Genomic DNA, 25,018 nt, shown 5'->3' on the forward strand with positions numbered 1-25,018 from the left:
AATCAGTTTAACACTGGTAGCATTAGGGTTTCCTCGTGCTGATAATGAAGATGAGATTCCTAAAGGTAGAGTCACAAGATTCACAAGTCCAAACCTCTTAAACCTCTAAAGGGCTCATGATATGTTCAAACTTCACAGATCAGTGAAAACACTTGAGAGACTGGACCCCTTTAGTAAAGAGCTCAAACATGGTTTGAAGGTGAGACAGTTGTGGTGTACATCTGTAGTGTTCCCATTAAGCAGAGGAGCCTGGTTAGTCTCAAAACCAATGACTGGCAGAAAGTAAAAAGAGAACTGTACATCTCTGAGCAGTCAAGTGATGAGCACCATATTACTAAAATCCATTAGCAGAATTGTGGTTACATCCTAGGCAAAGCCTAGAGGCAATACTTTTGTTAAGATTGGAGGGACGAGGCATGTACTGATTTCTAAAGTGTTACATTTAATTAGTGCATCAGGCCACTCAATAGCTGGGTTTTCGTGTATTTCAAATGAAATTCTAACCATAGGCAGACAACTACACAGCAAAAAGAAACACACCCAAGACTACGTGTGTCAATCTGAGTGAAGATACAGTGCATCATTCATGAAAATGGTGATGAATGAATATATAAAACAGTTAAGGACATAACAGAACCCTCCAAGTCTGGCTAAAAATGAAGTGATATATGTTCAAACACGTAACTCAAAATATGTGTTTTCAATGTCTGAAAATTAAATAAAATTGCTTAGTACAAAGTATGTGATTAATTTTCATTGCCATCCAGTATAACAAAATGTACTACAGACAAGAAACATTTCACATTGCAGAAAACATCTCCTGGTTCTTTGGTCATTAGACAGAAAACTCAACAGATAATTAGCGGAAGGGATACAAGTCCTCCTCTATTATTCTGCTAAGACTGGTAATGACCTCAGTCAATACATTATATATACACACACTGGAATAAGATGACCAGGTCACTTGTGAAACTTTCGGGCAGGAATTGGAATACAAGGGGTTGAATATTCTGAGGGCTGTGAACTGTGAATACACTTAAAATGCATTCATCAATAGCCACAAAAAAATTATAACAAGGGGTCTGCGGAGCCTAATACTCAAGTAATGCCATGTTATGATAACTTTCATCGAGGTAAGTGCAGGATCTGCTACTTCCTCACAGGAAGAACCCAAAGGGTCAGGCTGCCACCCATCACATCAGAGACCACAAAATTAATATGCAGAGTCCCACAGGGATCGTCCCTCAGCCCCCACCCTTTTAAACATATACATGACATCACTTATCAACATCATCCAATCACAAGACATCACTGTCATCACTTACGCTGATGACACTCAACTAAACTACTCCCTAATAGACAAAACAACCACCGTCAGAACCAACTTCACCAACTGCATGACTATGGTAGCAGACTGGATACAAACCAACTGCCTGCAGCTCAACTTCGACAAGACGAAAGTACTGGTCTTCCACAACAAGCCCTCTGCAAGGGACCCCACCTGGTGGCCGTCAGAGCTAGGATCAACACCCACAACCACTGACCATGCAAGAAATCTAGGGATCATTCTTGACAATGAGTTCAACATGACAGCTCAAATCAATGTAGTGTACATCCCCTCCTTCCACATCCTACACATGCTACAAAAAAATCTTTAAATGGTTGCCTAAGGGCACAAGATGGACTGTCAAGCAAGCACTCATCACCAACAAGCTGGACTACGTCAACACTCTCTCACTGGAATCTCCAAACAACTCCTACACAGACTCCAGACTATCCTGAACACTGCTGCAAGACTCATTCTACCTCCCATGCTGCACCCACATACCGCCGCATTTCAGGAAGCTTCACTTGCTCCCCATTCACCAATGCAACCAATTCAAACTTTTCACATAAACACACAATGCTCTACACCACATACGATCAGAACACCTGAACAGCCGCATACACGTTCACCAACCTACCAGAAACCTGCTCTCTGCCTCATTTTCACACACACACATTCAACGTATCTGCAAAAGCAAAACTGGAGGTTGCTCATTTTCCTACAATGGCAAGATACAGAATGACTTTCCTCAAGACAGAGCCCCCTCCTCACTTTTTGAGTTCCGCCAAAACCTGAAGACCTGGTGCTTCATATAAGCACCTTGGTCACCACAAACCTACACACCTGTCAAAGAAGCTGGATACCCTCTTGGGTAATTAGTGCGCTATACAAATCAATGTAACATAACTGGGCAGGACCCCTGCCTCTCACCATACAATTCAGCAACTTATTCAGAATTTGGGGATGTAGTGGCACACAATTTGTATCATGCATAGCCACAGGACGAAACACATGTTGGCTGGTGTAGCCTCATGTAAAGAATGCAGAATAAGTATTGGATTTTTGCCACCCTTTCTTCTTTATGTACGAAGATCAATGCTGCAATTCTCGTATAAAATACCAAATGTTTCCTTATGCTATACTGCCACCATACATGTATGACATTAGTGCCTATTTATGATACTAATTGTGTGCTACTACATCTCCGGATCCCGAGCCATAGTTTAATGAAGTGTCACATGTAAAACCATTCACATATGGTGTTGTTTATGGGATGGATGTAGTCCGGAAAGATCAAACGTTACCTCCGATATGGCACTCAAGTAATTCTTTGGCCACTATCTGCTTTGAACAAAATTTAAAGGATTGACACAATAAATTGGACTCGTTCTGAATTGTTTAGATGTTCCAATGCACTCAACTCAAAAAAGTGCAGCAGGAAATGCTGTGAAACAGAACACACCTAACAACATTCGTAATGTGCTCATGTTGTGTTGCTTCTTGCTGACAAGTGTTTAAATTCACAATAACAAACGATTCTAAAGCAAGTAAACCAATTTCACAATTCTCAATACGTCCCAACTCAGCACAATTTTTATGTCAAAAGTAGGAAGTGCTCCCTGTAGCCACCATGATCGTCCAAAGTTAGAATCTATCACATAAATGCCAACAGTTTTATCTATTCAGAAGCTTTTGGTGGTCAGAACTAAGGTTACGCAAGCAACATTTAATGCCGATCATATTGTCATTTTTCTGGTTGCTGTATTGGTATGCTCTTTGCATAAGAAACTAAAGCCACAAACTCGCTTCAACTACACAAAAATTGGCCACCTCCACCACCATTTTGTCATTCACCGTAGACAAGATGAGTCCTCATTAAAGAGGTGGATGTGGAGGGAGAAATTTATAAAAGCTACTCATTGTAGTGGTCTTTCATTTGGTGGTCCCCTTTCTTTCACACAAAAGGGGATGAATGACAGCTGCACGTCATTGGACCAGTACACATTTCTGCATAAAGTACAAATGGCTCATTTTGTAGCCCAAATGCAAGTGTGGCATTCTTTGTTCAGTAGCTGAGAGTCCCAAATGTTATCTAAGGGAATGCATCCTGTGTAAACCCCTGGAGGGCACTTCAAGCACAGTAACTTTCAAACAAGGTTCTTGGGTAAGATCCAGCAAAATGTATTAATTCAGAGTGCATCACATAAAACTCACCTACTGAATCAAAAGATGTAAACCTCAATCATCAGAGGAAAACAACGGAGAGCATTAGATTAGATTACGAGACACCAGAACCAAAGAAAATCCTGCTGCTGGGTATAGAGGTCGAGGAGTTGCTTTTGGGGGTGAGGGCATGTTGGAGTAAAATATTGACGGCTCAATGAGCTGAGGAGCTGTCTCTAGCACCATAAAATTTAAGAGCTGTACAAAATACCACTGCATGCAACCACAGAGATAAGGATAGGTGATCAGTTAGCCAGCAAGTGTACATGGGAGGAAGTCCGTGCATGCCATGAAGCTCAGATATTTCTGAACCTATTTTATTCTATGCAAAAATGACCAATGTCCTTGCCTGTTGGTATGTACGTCTCAGATGAAAAGAGGGCTGGAAGGACAGCAGAGGAAAAATTATACAAATAACTGTGCTTAATATTAAGTCCAATCTCCCTTTTACCAGGCTAATACAATTTAAAAAACATTCAAATCCAGATTCCTTTCCTTAAGATTCTTATACAGGCACCAAACTGGATCCAGAAAGGTTTTCCAGCAGTACCTCTGCCTGTCGGTAGAGTGCGTCGTGTGACTGTAGCTATGTAATCCACCGGATGTGATGTCAAAGGAGTCCATGTAATCCCCTCCCGGACATGCTGACGTCAGTTTCTTCCATGACTGCTTTCCATGGCAAAACGTGGAGCACTTCTAGAAACTGCCTATGGAAACAGTGTGCCAAAATAGAGATACCTCTGCATTAATCAGTTATGCACTCCCAATGAAGGCATCCTAATGCCTAGAAGGGCTATTTGAGATAAAATGAGAAATCAGTTCGTAGAGCTTCCCCTGAAAGGGGAGTCCATGTTCGCAGAAATCAGTTTGCAGAGCGGGGAGGATGGGTAGGTCGGTAAGAAATCTGTGGCTAGATCCTGGCTCTACCAGATAAGGCTTTACCGAAGGTAAGTAACATGTTCATCTGATAGAGACATCAAGCTGCAGATTCCTTACGTTAGAGTTAAATACCAAAGCAATTCCATCCCTGGAGGAGGGTTTGTGGACCAATTTCCGGCAAAGAAGTCCTGTAGGTCCAAAAGGACAAATCCCCGTCACAATAGACCCTACTGTTCACAGTAATGTAGGTAAACATGTGCAGGGAAACCCACGTTGCTGCCAGGTATATATCCAGGACCGGAACACCGCATTTGAATGCAGTTGTTGCTGATCTAACTCTGGTAGAATGAGCACGCAAGCCCTCAGAGTTGCTTCTTGGACAGTGTGCAGCATCTTTTAATGCAAGCGACTAATCCTGCTGAAAGTCACTGACAAGAACAAGCCAATCTATAAAGAGAGGGATACCCTTAGAAGTTGAAGTGAGTAGGAACATACTCCACTTAAGAACTGTGGAAGGGACCTCAGGTAGTTAAAGCCATAAAGGCACTGAAAAGCATAGGAACAGCATTGCCATGGCAGCGGGTCAAAATGTGTCATAAGCCAAAAGACAATATAAACACAAAAACCACCTGCCCCAAAGGTGGGATTGAACAGCCAGAACATCTGGGCCCAGAGTCAACAGGTAATGCCACTGAGCTATAGCTCTTTACCATAAAAAAATTATTTTAGCCAAATATGCTCCATAAAAACATAGATAAAAGGGAAAACCAAGAACCCATCTATGAAGAAGCATTGAACAGTGCTGTAATAGAATATGGCGAAGAACACATAAGCAACTATTGGCATAAACAATTGTCCCAAAAAAAAACTGCCAGAGATATGTTATCGCCCCTGGGATATCTAGAAAGTAGAATGCACATAGGAGGAAAGAAAAACTAATTGTCAATGTAATGACAAAGGAAAATTGACATAATTGGATATCGGCCAAGAAAGAAGCTGACACAACAATGATGTCATAAAAATGCATGAGGACCGAGCCAAGCAATCACCAAGACAGAACTAATGTAAGAGAAAGGAAAGTGTGGAGAGCATCACAAACACCACAGTAATGAAGACTATCGAAGCATGTAAACCAATGCCAACTGACTGAGTGGTCCTCATCAGGTTGCTAATAACAAAAGCTTAAAAGAAGACAGTAGATGAGAAGCCTGGCTGAAGTACTGAACAAAAGGTAAAACGCACGTTCTCCAGGGACGAAACCCTACTAGTGGGCATCCGTAAACTGAAAACAATGAAGAACAAAGCCGAATCAATGAAAGGAGTTGCAACCTATAAAAGAGCAACAATTGCTCACTATAGTAAATAATGTGCCTACAAGAAATAGGAGACAATAAACCACCAGAAGTAAAAGACAAAGCATGTCTACCGCCTTCAGTATACCAAAGGGTATAGGCATCTTCTGAAGGGCGTGAGGAACAGAGCAAAAGGGAATACACCCTCATGAATTAAGGAACCTCAATAATAACATAGAAGATTTAAAACTACCCGAAGAGGGGCATAAATATTATGACACACAAAGAATAGAGTGAAAGGAACTGACCAGGGAGACTGTGCCCGAAGGGAGAAACCAATCCCCTTAGGAACAAATCCCAGCACAAGACGGAACCATAATGTTCAAAGAACATGAGGAAAGAACCAAGTATCCACCACAGATGGAAGATAGTCATCAACACAGAAGATGACCACATGGGCGCATCTTAAGAATAAGTAGGTAGAAATCTGGAAGCCCTGGATTACTGTGGCCTCTTGCCTAAGACGAGCCAGTAGCAGCCAAAGTACAGGACCTTATCTCTAAGTGATAAGAAAGTATTACAAATCTCCTTGTGAATAACAAGAGGTGTAAGGTCAGCACGACAAGCAGCACAAAAGAAAAATGCAGTGACCCATGCTGCTGAGGCATAGCAAGAGATTGCTTGCTAAAGAAATGCAAGGATGCATGGATGTGGACTGATGGTACCACTTGCCCTACTGTTTCACATAGGAGAGTAAGAGTCTCCCATGAGAAGAACAACACTAGAAAGAGAAGCATAAATAATGCTCCTATATTAATAGCAAAGAGAAACAATACAATCAAAATGTTAGCTATTGTGCCACCATAAGTGAATTTATCAGCCTAGGCAAGATTCAAACTCTTGTCCTGGAGAGCTTGCCCCACCAGAGGGCACAATACCTTACCAACACTATAAAAAGACAATTGTGCAAACAAAAGGCCATGCACAAAAGTTCCCAGGGAGACAAAAGACAAGTTTCCCATAAGGGATACGAAGAGTACTACGAGATAAATAGTAATGCCTATAAGATATACAGAAAATGCTCTACAAAGAGCAGGGTACATACAATACCAGTAATATTTCTTCAGCATGAGGCCCGTCTTCAGAAAAAAAGATAAAGCCTGGGTCAACAGGTGCTAAACCCACTTAGGGTCACAAAAAATAAACATCTCTCAGACAGTATGCAACAAAAAACTGTCATTAACAACAATAAGAAAAAATAGTAATACTTGCACAGGCAGAAACACTGTACCACCAGAAGGTGGAATGGCTCAGAATTAGTGAAAAAGAAGCTGAATCTTGGCTCAACAGGAAGTATAGGAGTCCACACTGGAATACAACCATCTGCAAGTCATAAGAATATACATATTTACAAATCTTTTCCACCCTGGCTGTCCCTAAAGTGTTGTAAGGCAGATTCTACATGAGTGCCAAACAGGAGGGTGCCATCGAAGGGCATGTCTTCCGAGGTGGATGGGACAGCCTCCAAAAGCCAGAGTGACGTAGCCAGACATGATGGCGCAGCGCTACAGAGTGAGCCATGGCATGGTCAACTGAGTCTGTGGTATCCATATCACACCCTATGACAAACCTAGCTGCCTTTCGCCCATCCTGAATTGTGTGGGCGAGTTTGCTCGGGGACTTCTCCGGAAGTGGCGATAGCAGGCACGCTATTTAATCCCACAATGCATGGGAAAGATGGCCCAGAATACAAGCGGTGTTTATCAACTGCAGGGCCGAGCTGGTTGAGGAGAAAATATTTCATCCACAAGATTCCAACCGTCTGGTCTTCCTGTCTGGAGTAACGTTTAGGAGGATGCGGAGGTCAGAAGAGGCTGTAGCAGCCTGTGCTACAAAACATCTGAGTCCGGTGCCGGAAAACAAGTTAGGTCCCCGGGGCGGGCTGGTGTCAATGGACAATGGATTGGTCCACAGGGGCATCAGTAGCGGGCTTAGCCCGGGCCCTATTAAAAGATCACTATATGGAAGAACAGACTCTATTCCTGTTTGGCCCTGGTGAAGCACTGTTACCAAGGTTCAGTGGTCAACTCTACAGCAGGGAGCTGCAAATCTAGGACTGCAGCTGCCCTCTTCAACCTCTCGACAAAAGAAGAGCTCACCTTTGTTGCAAGGCTCGGGGGGGAAAGGAGGTCTGAAGCCGGGGAGGTCGCAAGGCCACTAGCCTCACCCAATTCTGTCAGCCAACTAACCTCCAAAGGAGGCCAGACAGTCTCATCCACAGTTACTAAAGCCCAGCTCCTCTCCTTCACCTCATAAAGCCTGTTCCACCGAAGGAAAAACAGCAAGGGATTGATGAGAATGAGTAGGGAAGGCATCCAGTGCCATCTGGCATCAGAGTGGCGCCATCTCAGCATCTGATAGGGTAATCGGTTCGACGTCAACTGATCGAACTCCAGCATCGCAGGTGGGCACCTCGAAAGGCTGTGCACTGGAACTGGTATGGATCAGAGTATGGATCAAGAGGGCCTATCTGACACCAAGGATGAACCCGCTAGGGTGGAGTCATGTAGGATACATCGCACCTCTTTGGGGCTAGGAAGCGCACCAGAGGAAAGTTGGGGCCAGTATATGGCATGAAGAGAATAATAATAATGTGACATTCCGGCCAGAGTCGCCCAGCTCCAGAGAAAGCAGGAAGGCATGGGATGGAACCATGCGCCGACTCCTCAACCGGGGATTGAGAAAGGCCATTGGAAATGCCAGACTTACCAGATGAAGGCGCATGCCTCAACTTAGACCTCTTGCATTTTGCAGTCTGCTCCTTTGAGATTGAGGGTGATGTAGATTTGCAGGAGCGGCTCCTGGAACGAACTTGGGGCTGCTCCCTGGACATGGAGCGAGACTAGTGATGGCGCAGGCCTCCACCAGACGTGTTGCTAAGATCTTCATATGTTGTTCCCATAATGCCTTTGGACAAAGGGGACAACAGGAGCCTCAATCCTCTGAGTTGTGGTGTTCCACGAGACACCACATACAAACAGTACGAGAGTCTGTGGCCGACATCTGCCTGCCACAGGGCCCACAATGTTTAAACCCTGAGGACATGTTGAGGGGGGCACACTGTTCCCTCGACAAAAGAACATATTTTGTCAAGACAGGCCAACCACGCCTGAGGAACTCTGGATCTGCGTTATAGCGCGGAAAAGAAGGAACTGATGTCAGCACGTCAGAGAGAGGATTTTTGGACTCTGTTGACGTCGCATGCAGTGGACGAAGTTGCTACGGAATTGCATGACACCTTCTAGTGATGCGCAGAGGTACTGCTGGAAAACATTTCTGGATCCAGTCTGACACCTGGGGAAGAATTCTAAGGTAGGTAATCTGAGGCTAGATGTCTCTATCTGATACAGTCTTCAACAAGTGGGTTGGAATGGTGTTAGTGGGAGGCGTGGCTAGGTAAGCTTCAGTATCTTTTGGTTATTTGAGAAGAAATATTGAGCTTGCTGCATGTGTAGCAATAGGTGACACACTTTGCATGCTCCTGCCGTCCAGTGCTGGGTGCGAACATTACAACTTGTTTTTCTTCAAATAAGTGATTCTGAAGTGACTTGTGATAACTACCAGAAATCCATATTGCACCAGGACACAAACTCTACATCAAATATATTTTTTCTAACATCTGGTCCAAACATGTCCTGATGCACACAAATCACAAAATTGTTAATGCAAGACAACTGGGCCATCATTAAAAGGGATCGAAATCTATGTATGTACAAGAAATTGCTGAAGGAAACTCTTGCTGGTCGAACAAGATTCTCGCTGATTGCTGAACATAGTTGTTACCTGCTTTGGCACCAAATTAACACTGTAGAATGTGATCCCCCTTTTCCATGCAGCCAGATCTCCTCCACATTGATAACCTGGAACTTGTAGCAATACAGTTAAGCTCGAAGGCTTTATTGCTGTAACTTTTGTAACCAATCAGAGCTAATTCACACAGGCAATATGATATACTTACAATATGTTACATATAAAAACTAGGAAAGCACTCACTGCACCTTTCACAATTTGCACACCAGTTTTGGCATTGGGCAATAAACAAGACTGACGGAACATCCCTAAGGGGTGTATAACTACCTTGCAGATCTCTTCAACAGAAGTCATCAGCAAACACCCTCAATCAACCTGTTCATGTTCATCACATACAAGAATTAAAAGTAATAACATGGATTTTTAAGAAAATGCTTAAAATAAGTGAAAATAAATTCCTTTATTAGAAATTAATAATGTTTCTGAACAGTATGCCAATGTAATTTTTTTTTTAGCATGTTATGGAACTCCTGAGAGATCCACATGAATACAGGTACAAAATCATAAAAGTTCCACATAATATAATACATATTTCTTAAAAGAGCAAAAAATATATAAATACATAAAACAATAGTTCATTATTTAAAACACAAAATTCAGAATATCTGCAAGAATGATTGAAAGAACTTAAAAATCTTCTAACAAAATCTTTCATTGTGGGGGGTGTAACATAAATCCAACTCTTCTCTGTGAGATCTAATATTGAGCTGCAAAAAAAGGGGTTTCAACCAAAATTTCCTTGGAACGGCGAGAGCCGGGCAGACAAATAGGACATGTATCAGAGATTGTACCCCTCCTTGACACAGATCACAAACACTAGTAGAGCCATACCACCGTGAGGTGAGATCTTTCAATGGCAATCTATTTAGTCTAAGAAGAATACACAATCGCCTCACCCCATGGTTTAAATTCCAGGTCAAGTAGGGTTGCATCATTTTCATAGTTACCAAGGTAGTCAACTTCTCTAGACCTCTTCTTTTGCAACACACCTTCATGTCATTGAAAAGCCTTTGGACCATGATGCTTCCTTCAGAATTCTTTTTAATGATACATAGGGAATTGAAGGACATAGGGACCAAGTATTACGATTTCCGCACCCCTTCGAAATATTAGTCCAGAATAATCTGGGGTTTCTCTTTACGGCTGCTTCCCTCAGTGCCACCCAATTCCTGTCCTCTTTTTTTTCTTCTAATTGTCAGTTTCAGCCTCGCTCTTCTTCTCTTTAGTTTTGTTATTTCCTTGTTCATCTCCTTAGACTTGTACTCCAGATGTCGATGTATTAACTTATTTATTACTCTATTCAAGTTCAAAATAGGGAGCTGGTCATTATCCACTCTTGTTAACTTACGCTCGGGCTGCTTATACGCAGTAATATGCCTTATTAAATTGGGAAATTGTATTAGAGCATCTTTCCCCCACACCTCCAGATTTTCCGTGATGTTCTCAAGCAATGGCTTAATCGATAGCATTTTTAACTGTCGACCAAGACATTCTCCTATTTTTTTCCCTTACTACTTATGTTTACACCTTTTAAAGACCACAAATCTGTTGCCCCTAACTTCATGCATAAGGAGAGCCTTAAGATTTTATGGTCAATTTATGGAGTGTCAAATACTTCCATGTCCCCAACTTTTTGAGCCAGGTAATACGAAGCACAGATGTAGTCTATTATGGAGTTATTCTTAAATGACTTATGGGTGGGGGCTGCGGGTGAATCCATACTGGAGCGCCCATTAAGAATGATACAGCTGCAAGCCCTTTGGCCTTTCAACAAGGATATTCCTCTTTTATCTGTCCTAATTCTAGAAGGGAACTTGATAGCTGGGATATTAAGCGATTTTTCTCTGTCTAGGTTACTGAAGGAATAAAGCGTAGTGTTAGAAACTTTGCAATTTAAGTCCCCCATTACAATTAAATTGACGGGGTTTCTTATAGCACAAATTTGTACAAAGAGTTGTTGGAGTAAAGCATCCCATTCTTTTTCAGGAGGGATATACACATTTGTAATAGTTAGGGGTATTTTCTCACCCTTCTCCCCTCTAAGTTGTACTTGTACTATTTGGCACAAATTTGTAGAAACGGGAGGCTGACGTATTCCCAATTATATCTGTTACTTAAAAGCACGGCTATACCCCCCCTTAGCATGCCCTTTTTTTTTTTTAAGGGAGTGCTTTTTTGCTTAAAACCCTGTAACCCGGACAGATGAAATTGTTTAGACACCAAGTTTCTTGAATACATAGCAAATAAAACATAATGGAACACAAAACTTTTACTTTACACTGATCCTTCCCTAGACCTGCAATATTCCAGGGTCGGACCAGAGCTAGTAACAAGGCTGATTCAGCTTCTCCCTCGGCTTAGGTCTATTCAGTGCCCCCGCTAGCCAATTCCAGTTTTCTTGAATGGCACCGTAGCCCTGGGATTTTGGCCCTTCCACCACGTTCACTACCCTTATACCTTGGTGTAAAGAAACTTGGACACTTTCTCCTAAGGTGAAAGAAGGTCCTCCCACCCCCATTCATGACTGAATTCATAGGATCTGATCCGCGAGTTTTGGACAGCCCACCCAAAAACAATGGCTTCTCCCGGACTGGGATCACATCTATTCCCCTGCGTTGTAGCTGGGTACTATTAGCCAATATTAATCTCACAGTAGTTTTGGAATAGAATCAAACCTTTGCCTGACTCCTACATTTACTGTGGTCAGGAAAGACCCTCACAATATCAGAACTTTCAATTAAATTGAGCTCATCTATTTCCAAGAAACATGATAATATGAATGATCAATTTAGGCATACGTTTGGGTCAAATATAGCCAAGAATTCTAAATGGTCAGGTAAGTCGGTCTGCCCATCAGGGGCTTTATCCCCTCTGAGTTTTCCTCCCATACTCTGAAAACTGGCTCCCGGATGAGGCCCCTTAGCCACGGTGTAGGCCAAATCAGTCGGAAACATGATGGTAGAGTCAGGTCTTGCACATGGGATCACTGGAGTCACTGGGTCATCCGTCTGAACCAGGACTTGTGCTTGTCCAACTACAAACACACCCTCAGTCTTGTTCTGAGGATTCTTCAAAAGAGGGCCCCAGTTTCACACTGTCCGTATATTCCACCTGTTCTCTCTCTTCGAACTTAACCTTCCGTTCTTTTTTTTTTTTTTTAATGATTCTCCGATTTCTTTTCTTTCCCAACTTTTTCCCTCTTATTTTGGATATTCTACTGGCCTGCCCCACATCGATTTCAATTTGTTCACTTTGCTCTACTGGCTCCGCCTGCTTTATAAGTGGGTGATCTTTGGGAAGAAAGATTGGAAATGGTGCTGCACTGGGGGTAGGGACCGTTTCCTTGAACTGGGTGATACGGTCCAGTGGAGTAGTATTAAGGATTGAGAGTGAATTAGTAAACAAATTGTCCAAAGAGTATAACTCGTTCTCTTCCGAGGCATGAATTACTATCTTAGTGTCTCCTTTGTCCACCTGTGGTTTTCTCAAGGAGAGAGGGTTTATCACCTTCAGTCTTCAAATCCTCATTAGTTGTATACTGCAGGCTAATATAATTTGCATTCAGGCCCAAGCTTTTAAATGCTTCTTTTTTTAGATTACATAAACCACTCTGTCGGGGAATGGCTCATGTTTTGATTTACTAGTAAAACTTTTAAAATAGAGACCAGTGTATCTGGAGTATGGTCTGAATTTTTTTTACAGTTTTCTCCAAAGGTTCCAGGATGGATAATAAAATTCTTTCAAGACACGAGAGTCGGAGAAAACTGCGTTTTGTGAAGGTGGACACCCTAGATCTGTGGTAGCAGATGGAGTTAAATCAGAAAGAAAATGATCAGAGGGGGTACTACTGAATAGATTTAACATGGGGGAGACGATATTAGAGTGTGCTTCTGCGGGTGTCATTGGTATAGTTGAGGGTGCTAATCTACAGCTAAGCACCTCATCCAGGTCTATATCAGGAAAAGTGACTTTGACCTGACTTATCCCCCCCACAATAGCCCCCGCAGACCCCTCCTTAGCAGTAGTGCCCTCATCTACCAAAGCATTCGGATCATTGTTCCGAGTAGGGCCTAAAGGAGATTTATTAGTGACACCAGGTGTGTTTTCTGCCCTAACCACTATTTTCTCACAAGGATCCTTCAACAGGAATGGTAGGATAGAATTCAGACTTTTTACATTTACTTTACCCCTTTGTTTCTCAGGGGGTTTGATTTAGTTTTTTACATGCCCGATTAAGGCAGGAACTACTCCATCTTGTGTGTTTAGATGCCATTCTGTTGATGCTGTTCTTGATCACCCTCTTGCTACGAAATGTCTCAGATACACCGCAATCTCAAATATAGGCGACGTCAAGTATAGTAGGGTAGTACCACCAAAATACCACCAGAGTACCACCAGATCCCAGTTGCAGTTGCAGCAGGAATGAAATGGGGAGACAGGAACCAGGTGGGCAGAAGCGGAAAGGCCAACCAGACTCCCAGCCCTCCTAGCACTCCCAGCACTCGCTCTTGATCCTCCCCCCTGCTGCGGGCTTCAGTTCAGGGCTTTCAATACAGCTCCAGCTTCCGCCGCCAAGTCTAATCCGGCCCAACAATAGTCAACATAACTATGGTAACTATGGTGCCTTTGTGAACCAATAGGAGACCAATTAAGTCAATGGGAGGCACTGGAGGCCGGTGAAGGGGGAAAAGCACCTTTTATGACTCCTGTAAGTCAATAGGAGTCGATAGAAGTGCTAGTAATTAGGGCACTAGGAGGCGGTCAGACAGGCAAGTGACCGGGGGTGAGAGAGAGGCGGCCCCCTCTCTCCTCTCCCCCTCTCCCTTTACCTCAGTCACAATGGTCCAGGCCGGCTCACATGCTCGTTCACTTGAGTCCAGTGGCTTCCAGTGGACTCCTCCTCCTTCCTTCTCCTGCTCCTTCAGCCCTCTTCTCCAGCGCTGCTCTCCCTCTCCACTGCTGCTCGCCGGCGTCTCCTATGTGTGCCTATGTGCGTGGTTTCACGGCCCTGACTCAGCCCGACTAACTGCTCGGCTCGGTTCCAGTCTCCGACCTCGGCCACCGGCCGGCACACCAATGCACACCACGCACACTAACGTCGAAGCCTGCCGCCTATCCCGGTTCAGGGCTCTGTGCTCAGGCCCAAGGACGAGGGGGAGGTCGGGGGAGCTCTTGAAAGACATCGTCGAGCACCCGGCAGCAGCAGAACTCGGCAGAACCCTACAGCGGCCGTGCGCACGCAGCTCACAGCGGGGTTGAAACCGGAACAATGCAGTCTCTCGAAACCGGAACGCCGTTTCTGAACAGTATGCCCCCAATTAGTTTTGTAGGACTGCGTTCGGAAATAACACCCCCACTGCTTGCTGCATTGTATGTCACTGAAAATACAAACAATAAGAATAAAACTTGCAACTTGCTACACAAAGCCTTAATCTGGCTGGAATCTGAAAAGGGTAAATCTAAATCAACACTCAAATTCCTGAAGCACAGGCCTGGGTCCTATGGAGGAAAAAGTGGAGAGTTTCAGTAGCAGGGGAAAAATACCTAGATTAGATCCAGACCTGTGCTTTGAGGAGGAAGAAGACCTGAATCCTTCTTGCTTTTTCCTCTTCTATAAGTGGCGCAAGATGCCTTCCTGTCTGTGCAATGAACATTTCCTCAAGGACAACGTGCTGCTTCTAACAGGAGAACATAATTCAACTCTTTCGTATTCATGTAAATAGCCAGTACAACTTTGGCTTGTCACCGGAAACTTTCTAGTGTATCTTGGTGCACATATTTTAGGCCCCACTATCATGATCTGGCCCTTACATACATACAGCAGCACTGTGTACGATCCTTCATACTGCATCATTAAAGCATTGTAACCAATGGGTGGCAAAGAATAAAAATATTTAGGGAAGCTTCAAATTCCTAGCATCTGTAGTGCTTGGATTTAAGGAACTGATGTCACTGGCATGGGTGACATCTCTATGAAATTGACACCTTACTTCCGTGGCAACACTGCTCTGAAGGACACTTGCACTCAAAGAGGTGAACTGAAAGAATTATGTTACTTACCCTGCAAGGTTCCTTTGTTGCATGCAGTGCTGTAGGCTCACATGCTCTGCATATTCCTGGCATTTAGTTTTGGGCTTGGACGTTTGCAAGTTGTTTTTCTTCGAAGAAATCTTTCAAGTCATTACGTCACAGTGACTCCTCCTCTGGTGATAGATGCGCATGGGCACTGACCCCATTGTTAGATTGTTTTTCGCCCAGTGGGTGAGAGTAGGAATGGAGTAATGAGTAGGAAAAGGATAGCGTCCATACATGTTAAAAGAGAATAATATGTATCTATAACAAACCCTGGCTTTTGAGGAACATGGTGGACACATGCATCTACATGTAACAAACGGATGTTTACAGGGTAACATAATATCTTTTTAGCATGTGTGGTTGCTCTGCATCAACTGTGAAGGAAAGGCTAAGTGTTTGCTAGCCAGTGTGCGACTCCCTCGGCACTTTCTTTCACGGCAAGATCACAGACATCCATGGCAGTTTCGCGCCGACATCCCCCACCACCACCAAGGTCGACCCCAACGCACCCAACCACACCAACATCCTGAGTGTCTGGACCCACCAACAATGAGGAAACCACCAAGACCATGTGCACCATCCACTCCGGCTCGCCCGCCGACCCCTGTCCTCACCACGTCTTCAATAAAGCCAGCCAAATCATCGCTCCCAGCTCCGGACCATCATCAACAGCTCCTTCGAAACTACCATCTTCCCAGAGAGCTGGAAACACACCGAAGTCAACACCCTGCTCAAAAAGCCCAAAGCTGACCCCCAAAGACCTAAAAAACTACCGTCCCATCTTCCTACTCCATTTCCCGGCGAAGGTCATCGAGAAGATAGTCAACAACCAACTATCCCGATTCTTGGAGGACAACAGCCTACTCGACATCTTCCAGTCTGGCTTCCGCAAGAACCACAGCACCGAGACCGCACTCATCGCTTGCACCGACGACATCAGGAGCAGGCTCGACAATGGTGAAACCATTGCCCTCATCCTCCTTGACCTTTCCGCAGCCTTCAACACTGTCACCACACTCTTCGCACACGCCTCTACGACACTGGAATCTGCCACAGAGCCCTGGATTGGCTCACATCCTTCCTCTCTGGAAGAACCCAAATCCCCCCAATCCTGTTTAAAGCCACCAAGACCATCTGCGGAGTCCCCCAGGGATCCTCACTGAGCCCCAAACTCTTCAATGTCAACATGGCACTGCTCGCCAACACCATCCGATCCCACGGCCTCAACATCGTCTCCTATGCAGACGACACTCAGCTCATCCTCTCTCTCAAAAAGGACCCCGCAACCGCTAAAACCAACCTCCACACCGGACTTCACGCCATCGCCAACTGGATGGAGGCAAGCCGCCACACGCTGAACTCTGAAGACCGAGATCATCATCTTAGGCTCTAACAGAGCAGCATGGGACAACTCCTGGTGGCCTGCCACCCTGGGGTCTGCCCCAACGCCCACCACCCATGCACGCAACCTCGGCTTCATACTTGACTCCTCACTATCTATGACCCAGAAAGTCAACGCCATCTCATCCTCATGCTTTAACACCCTTCGCACGCTCTGCAAGACCTTCAGATGGATCCCCGTGGAAACCAGAAGAACGGTCACCCACACCCTCGTCAGCAGCAGACTGGACTACGGCAACACCTTCTACACGCGAACAACAGCCAAGCTCCAGAAGAAACTCCAGAGCATCCAGAACGCCTCAGCAATTCTCATCCTCAACCTCCCTCGCCACAAACACATCTCAGCCCACCTCGGAAACCTCTACTGGCTCCCTGTCAACAAAAGGATCGTCTTCAAACTACTGATCCACGCTCACAAAGCTCTCCATGACGCCGGACCTGCCTACCTCAACGAGCGGCTCAACTTCCACATCCCTACACGCCAGCTCCGCTCCGCCAACCTCACCACCGTCCCTCACATCATCCGGACCAGAACTGGCGGCAGATCCTTCTCCCACCTTGCCGCCATAACCTGGAACTCCCTCCCCGTCAACCTACGTCTGACCCATGACCTTCAGGAGGCGCCTCAAGACCTGGCTCTTCGAGCAATAGCACCTCCCCAACCCCCAGGGCCCAGCGCCTTGAGACCCTTCCAGGTGAGTAGCGTGCTTAATAAATTACTGATTGATTGAGTGTATAGTGCTGAGGTCTGGAACAGGGTCCTGAGGAAAGTTGTCTCTGTGCTGTTCGTGTCAATCTCCTAGCAGTAATTGTTGTTTGTAAAGGGTTGTGGTTATTGTGGGTGTGCGTCTTATGGTGCTGTGGGTGGGTGGGTGTTGAGGTCTCAATTCTGGCTTGCAAGGACGTCTGCACAGTAATGTTTTTTGTAAATGTGCGTGGAATGGATTATGTGGCAGATTTGAAAATATCTGCTATGGGTATGTTCTCCAAAAAAGCCATTGTAGTGCCTTGTTTGGGTGCGGATTGTGGCCTGGGGTGAAAAGATAGGGTCCTTTTAGCTTTAGCTTAACTGGTTTAGATGCATTTGACAATCCACCTGGTGATCTCTAGCTTATGAGGCTGTGAAAAGGCTACAAATAGTTCTTGCATTTTATGGAAGGATTTGGTCCTCTCTGTATAGCATTTAGGAGCACATTTATCGTCAGTGTGTCAAGTGCTCTTTCGACTACTGAGTCGGGTCGTGGAAAGAAGATTGGGAGCTTGATTGTCTGATTAAGGTGGAATGGGGGGGGGCATCTTAGGTATGAACTTTGGATTGGTTGTAAGAACCTCTCTTGTCATTGTAGATCTCAGAAAAGGGTTCCAGTACTATGACGGCTTGCAGTTCGCCGATACGCCTAAGAGATGTGATGGCCACAAGGAAGGCAACATTGCAAAGGATATGAATGCAGTGGCTTGAAGGGGGACTCCAAAAGTCTGGTAAGGACAATATTGAGGTTGCAGACTGGGGCTGGAAGCAACATTGGTAGAATAACATGTTCAGGGCCCTCAATAAAAGCTTCACCTACCAAGATTTTGAAGATGAAAAAGTGTTCCCCGTTCTACATATATGCAGCAATAGCAGTTAGGTGTTGTCTAATTGATGTGCAGGCTCTCCCTGACTTGTAAGTGTAGAAGGTGACAAATAATGTCTTGTACCGTAAGGGCAAGAGGGTTTATGCAGTTGGGAGTACAACTGTGGACAAAACGCTTTCACTTAGCATCACAGCAGATGCGTGTAGTGTTCCTACAGGCTCTCTGAGCATATCCATGCACTTCTAAGGTAAACCCAGGTAACCAAACTCTAGGACCCCAGAATTCAAGTCAAATGGTTGAGCTGTTGGGGCCTGGGTGTCTGACTTTGTTGCTGTTTTGTCTGGGAAGGTCCAGCTTGTTGGACAGCTTCTCTTGAGGAGCAATGAACATTTCGAGAAGGGTTGAGAGCCATGGTTGTCTGGCCCATATTGGAGCCACCAGGATACAGGTGAGGGATGTTTGCCTCAGCTTCTTGACTACGTACGATATCACTGGGAGAGGAGGAAAAACGTAGGCAAATATCCCTAACCAGTTAATTCACAATTTGCCAATGGACAGGGGGGGTGAAAATCTGGCAGCAATGTTTGGACATTTTGTGTTTTCATACATGGCAAAAAGGTATGGGGTGTCCCATCTCTGGAAGTAAGGGAGTAGGGCCTGTGGACAGAGCTTCAATTTGTGGACTTGTTGCTGTATCCTGCAAAGTCGCTGTCCACTCCAGGAAGATACTATGCTAGGATATGAACTTGGTGATGGATGCCCCAGTACCACGTTTACTAAGCTAAGGAAGAGAGCTGAGGGGGAATGAGCATTTTCTCTTTTTTTGAAGGTGGTCATGTTGTCTGTCCGCACAAGGACTAAATTGCCTTGAATCTGTTAAGAAACTCTTTGAGAGCTAGACAAATGGCTCTAAGTGGTGAAGTGAAGACCCCTTTGATGAGTTGGCCACATTCCTTGGACTGTCATGTTGTTGAGGTGTCCTCCCCAGCCAATTAGAGATGCACCATGCATCCGTGGTGATGGTCATCTGTAAAACTGAGTCTGCAAAGGACCTGCAATAGGTCCACCACAGAGAGTGATTGATATTTACTTTTACCAAAACTAGATCCTCCAACTGAGCCTCCACTTGTGACCACTGGCTTAAGAGGCACACATGAAGTGGACGCGTATGAAGTCTGGCATGGGGCACTATGGCAATGCATGAAGCCATAATTTCTAGCAAGCGCATAACTGTGAGGACTGGATGTGGACAGAGTGGCTGAAAAAGAGGTAGAAGCTGTTGCAATGCAATGCTGGCAACCTCTGTGGGCTGGGGAAATCTTTGCCCATGATTGAGTCAAGGACGGACCCTAAGAAGGGTTGGATTTGGGAGTGGTTCTAAGTAATACTTTGTGGCGTTTACTGGGAACTCTATACTAAGAACCCTAGGCTGTGTAAGAGGGAGATTGCAGTCTAGGTGTGAACTAGACATTCCTGCCGGCTTTCACTTTTGATCAGCCAGTCATGTAGGTAGGGGAAGATGCGAGTTCCTTCCACCCAGAGATAAGCGGCTACCACCTCTAAACACTTGTTGAAGATCCTTGGAGCCGTGATGATGCCAAATGGCAGCACCCTGAACTTGTAGTGCTGACCACTTACTATCAAAGCAGAGGTAGCACCGATGAGCTAGATGAATTGGGATGTGAAAGTAGGCATCCTTCAGGTCCACAGGGGCAATAAAGATGCTTTGCTGCAGTGGGAGGGGGAGGAGGGGGGTAACATACTGTAGACTGACCATGTGAAAATGTCTGATACAATGTATCTGTTGAGAAGGGGCAGAGGTAGAGGACTGGCCTGAGAAATCCATTTTTCTTGAGAATGAGGTAGGTTAAACAGTAGATCGCTTTGCCCTGGTGCTGATGGGGCACTAGCTCTATGGCTCCTTTGAGTAAGAGCGCCTGAACCTCCTCTTGCAGCAATATGAGATGCTCTGTGCTGAGGGTGTGGGTGCGAGGTGGGATGTTTGATAGGGTTGAGTTGAACACTAGGCAGGAGCCATGCTTGATGATGGATAAAACCTGTTGGTTTGTGGTAATCTCCCCCCAATGGGGAAGAAATCCCTGAAGACCTCCCCCCCGCAAACAGGTGTTGTGTGATCGTAGGGGGTGAGAGGGGTGTGTGTGTCACATCAGTTCAAAGTGGTGGAGGCTCCTTTATTGAGTGTCTCTACCTCAGCCTCTGGAATATTCCCCATAAAAGCAGCGACAGCTGCTTCTTAAGGGCTTTGGGGCTTCACCCTCCCACTTGTGGTTGACACTGGTGAGGAGATAACAAGCCTCTCATTCATGAAAATGACCTTACTCCATGTGCGTTCCTGAAAGTGACTGTCTGTTTGAGTGTTTCTTACCATCACGGTCAACCACCCATTGTTTATGGCACAGAGAAGGGGCACCCCTTACAGTCATCCACTGCTGCTGATTTTAATCATTCTTCAGGCGTAAGATTCAGAAGCCTGGGAGAATAAGAGGCCATAGCATGTTTCCATTACTCCTCCAATACAACCTTTTAGATCGCGTCACATGATTGGGTATGATTAGCAAAATAGAGGAACCCCTCTCATCCAGTGACAAGATGGGGAAGTGGACGTGATTAGGAGAGGAGTTAATGTAGACCTATTTACATTGCACCAGTCTATTAATGTAGAATTTGTGAGAGCTGCAACTCTCACGTAGATATAGGGCCAGGCACTCTTCCTTTGTACATAGATTTCAACTCTTGCTTTTAGGTTCTTGTAACATACTGGTTAGTACTGCAGTGCGGGAAGAGTTAACTGACTGCAACGTGAATGGACTTTGTGCAGACAGAACTAATTTTGACATTGGGATCTTCAACAGAGTTTCAGTGTTCAGTCATATAGCAGGTAGAATTAATTATCTGAAACTGTCGGAAATATGCTTTTCTGTTTTAATCATTGGAATTGTATTGAATTATGGTGGCATGCAGTGACCTGTGACATGCATATGCAGTGCTGTTTATTCTTGGGAGTACATTTTGTTTACTAAGCAAGATTTTGCTAGCAGAAAGCACATACCACGACTCTTATACGCAGCAGCCCTTATACCATGCATGAAAGCGGAGTCTACTGTGTGCTTCAAAGTCCTTCATTTCATGTATTTTGTAGAAGAGAAAAAACAATCTCACCCAACAACAGTTTATTAGCAATACAGATTGGATTTGCAAAGCTACTGACGATGCAAAACCTGGTCTTCATGTGCCAGGGAAGCTTGCTCTATTTCTGCTTGTAAATAGCGTATGATATTGCACACACCAAATATGTTCAATGTATGCTTGAAGGGGGCAATGTTCTCAGCAACTAAAGCTTACACTTGTGCTGCTGCACTCTGTTTCTGTGTGTGAGACAAGTAAGGGTAAAGTCCCACTGAATATTTGCCACTAATGCACGCAACTCCCACCATTTACAAAGTTAATCAGTTGGCACTACCCAAAGGAGTCCTGTGAGAAGTCTTTGCCACCCAGTTGGTGCGATCATGAACGCTAGTAGGATTGGAATCTTTCTGGGTACTTGACCTTGGGTCCATCTCTAGTTTGTTGCTTCAGAAAGGAGCCCCTGCTAGAAGAGACCCATCACTTTAGCGGTCTCCTATCTTTATGTTCTCAAGCATGGTGTTCACCTGAGGTCTGCACAGGTGCTCCTAGTCGAACAGCAAGTTGACAAATTGGCACCTCTGGCTAGAACCAGGACATGCAGAGCCAGGAGTGGCACCAGAGGATAAAGGAGGTGTTGACTACTGGCTGCTGTATGAGATGATTATAGGGCACACCTAATAGCAGCGTTGGAGATGGCTTCTCCGTCTTCGAGTTCCGCACCCCTTTTATGATACTGTTCAGAGAGGTGCAGTAGGAGCTCATTTGCCTCCTCCCACTGCGCCCTATCATAACAGGAGAGGAGATCTATGGAATTGGCAATACGCCAATGCGTAGACACACCCACCACTACTCTCTTCTCTGCAGTATCAATCCACTTGCTTTGCTTATCAGGAGGCAGAGCATCACCCATGGCTTGGGCTGTGGCCTTTTTCCTAGCTGTGGTGACAACTAGTGGAAATGACACCCTGATGTAGAGCGGGTCGGAAAGGACAGGCTTGTACTTCTTTTTTTATACGAAGTGTGTCTTCTTGGGATTTAACAGGGTCCTTGAAAATCTCGGAGGCAGACCTTATGCTCTTGAGCATGGGAAGGTACTGAACAGAACAGTCCGTCTTTGTGACCCTTGTCACCAAAAATCGTCATCCTCATGGGTGTCTTAGAGGTACACCTTATGGTAGGCAGCCACAGGTTAAATAACACTGCGGTGTCATGCGGCTGGGAGGCCGTGACTGGGACATGTTCTAGATCTGGTTCTGTCAGAGGGCCCACATCATAATCCTCCTGAGGGCAATCTGAGGGGCTAAGGTAGACTGCAGTAAAGTCCTCAACCAGGGAATAAGGGGCAAGGACTACCTGTGTCACAGTAGGACTATGGTGACCCCGAGAAGTCATAAGAGGTGAGGATGGGGGTGGTGGAGGAGGTGAAGGTGGAGGGGATGTAGGAGGAGGAGGCAGAAAAGGAGACGCTTTGTCTATAAGCTTCTGGGGGGGTGGGAGGGGGAGGGGTCAGGGCAAGAGAGGCACTGGAGTGTCCAGTGGTGAGACTTCCTCAAAAACAAGCCTGCGCTTCTTTGGTAGGGTCTTCTCTGAGGCAGAGACTTTGCCTGTGTACTGGTCGATGATGATCCAGCTTCTGCTGCAGTCTCTTAGGGACTGGGCTATCCTCAATGTCGTAAGCAAGGGAGGAGGGTGGGGTTCAGAGCCAACAATGGTTTCAGTATTGACAATGGCCGCTTCAGCGCAGATGGCATTTTTAACCTCAAGGGTGGAGCTGGCTTCGAGGGTCCAGCACCAATGAGAGACCTCTGACTCGAGGACAGACAAGGGTAGTTTTCTGGCTCGGATGCCTTGCTTTGGTGTCGACCAGCGATCGGAGGTAGTAATGCACCAAAAGGTGGCGGTGGCTTCGGCAGTAGGTTGATGCCCTTCCCCTGGAGGGGCAGTGCTCAGCTCTGACATACGGCCGTATCTGTACTTTGAGAAGGACTTGAGAATCAACTGTACTCCCGTGAGGCGTAGTCTTTAGAAGAGGACCAGAGCTGACCAAGGTGGATGGAGAGTACTCGGGTGCCCCTTCTTCCAGAAGTTTCTCCTCCTCTGGCTCCAAGACATCAGAGTCTATGATCAGGTGATGCACCCGATTACTCTTCTTCAGCGCTGAGAGGGTGAGCCTCACCGAAGATGTCTGGCATTTCCAAGGAGGATTTTAACATTCTGCTGTGGGCCCACCATCTGTCTTGTTACTGATGCAGAATTTTCTTGTTGTGGAATGCCGAACAGGAGTCATGCTGGCTCTTGTGATGCTCCGGTGAGAGACAAAGATTGCAAACGGTGTAGAGATTGGCCCAACGTTAATTAGAATGGCAGTGTGGGCATCTTTTACGGGGTGTCCATTCCAAACCCTAGATGGTATTGCCATTGTCCGAAAATAGACTGGAACACGCGCTGGCTTGGTCACTCAATGACAATGGGCTCAAGGAGTGGAATGGACGCATAAGAAGGAATAAGTGCATTGAGGAGTCTTTTCAAAACTGGATGAAAGGGAGTGAACTGAGAGGCCACAATGGGAACTGACGCACTCATTGAGACCAGGTGCAACGCTGTTTGACGTCTGAACCAAATGGCAGTGAAAAACAATATAACAATGGAGTTACTGCCCATAAGCATCCAAAACCAGGGGAGGAGTCCCTGAGACCTTGGCACTTGAAAAACATATTTGATGAAAAGGAACTTGAAAACATCTGAGCCCAAAACTAAATGGCAGAAGTATGCAGAGCATGTGTATCGACAGCCACACATGCTACAAACAATATTTTGTTCGACACCTTGGCAGTGCTGCTAGTTGAAGAATCTGTGGAAAGTAGTATCCATTATGAAGAAACAATTAGCAACTGGCTCCCCCTATATATCAAATAGAGATGCTTAATTTCCCCAAATGCATAATCATATTATGATAGTATAAGGATTCCCTTTCCATACATGACGTATAAAAAGAGATTTTTTTTGTCCCTAAACCTGGTCAATACATCGCTGACATGATATTGCACAAGCTGTTCCCAGTGACACACATGGTTGCAATGTGGCCCCTCTACACCAACAAACCATACTCACTGAGTGTTCCTCAGAATCAGATGTCTGAGATGTAATTAGTGGATTAAAACTTGTTGGAGAGAGTGGATCAGTTTTCTTCCTCATTGCCCGAATCTGGAGCAAGGCTCTGAATGCTGTA

General features: G+C 45.2%; 1 protein-coding gene across 3 annotated transcripts in view; it reads right to left on the reverse strand.

Moving 5' to 3' along the window:
- The window catches only part of RNF157 (ring finger protein 157), a 494,906-nt gene that overhangs the window by 271,092 nt on the left and 198,796 nt on the right, over positions 1-25,018 (reverse strand). For all 3 annotated transcript variants that reach the window (XM_069200214.1, XM_069200215.1, XM_069200216.1), the window contains exon 11: positions 24,901-25,013. In XM_069200214.1, coding sequence (XP_069056315.1) covers positions 24,901-25,013 — 113 coding nt within the window. The remainder of the gene's footprint in view (positions 1-24,900; positions 25,014-25,018) is intronic.

Source organism: Pleurodeles waltl, chromosome 7 (genome assembly GCF_031143425.1).
Source record: "Pleurodeles waltl isolate 20211129_DDA chromosome 7, aPleWal1.hap1.20221129, whole genome shotgun sequence".
Lineage (NCBI taxonomy): Eukaryota > Metazoa > Chordata > Amphibia > Caudata > Salamandridae > Pleurodeles > Pleurodeles waltl.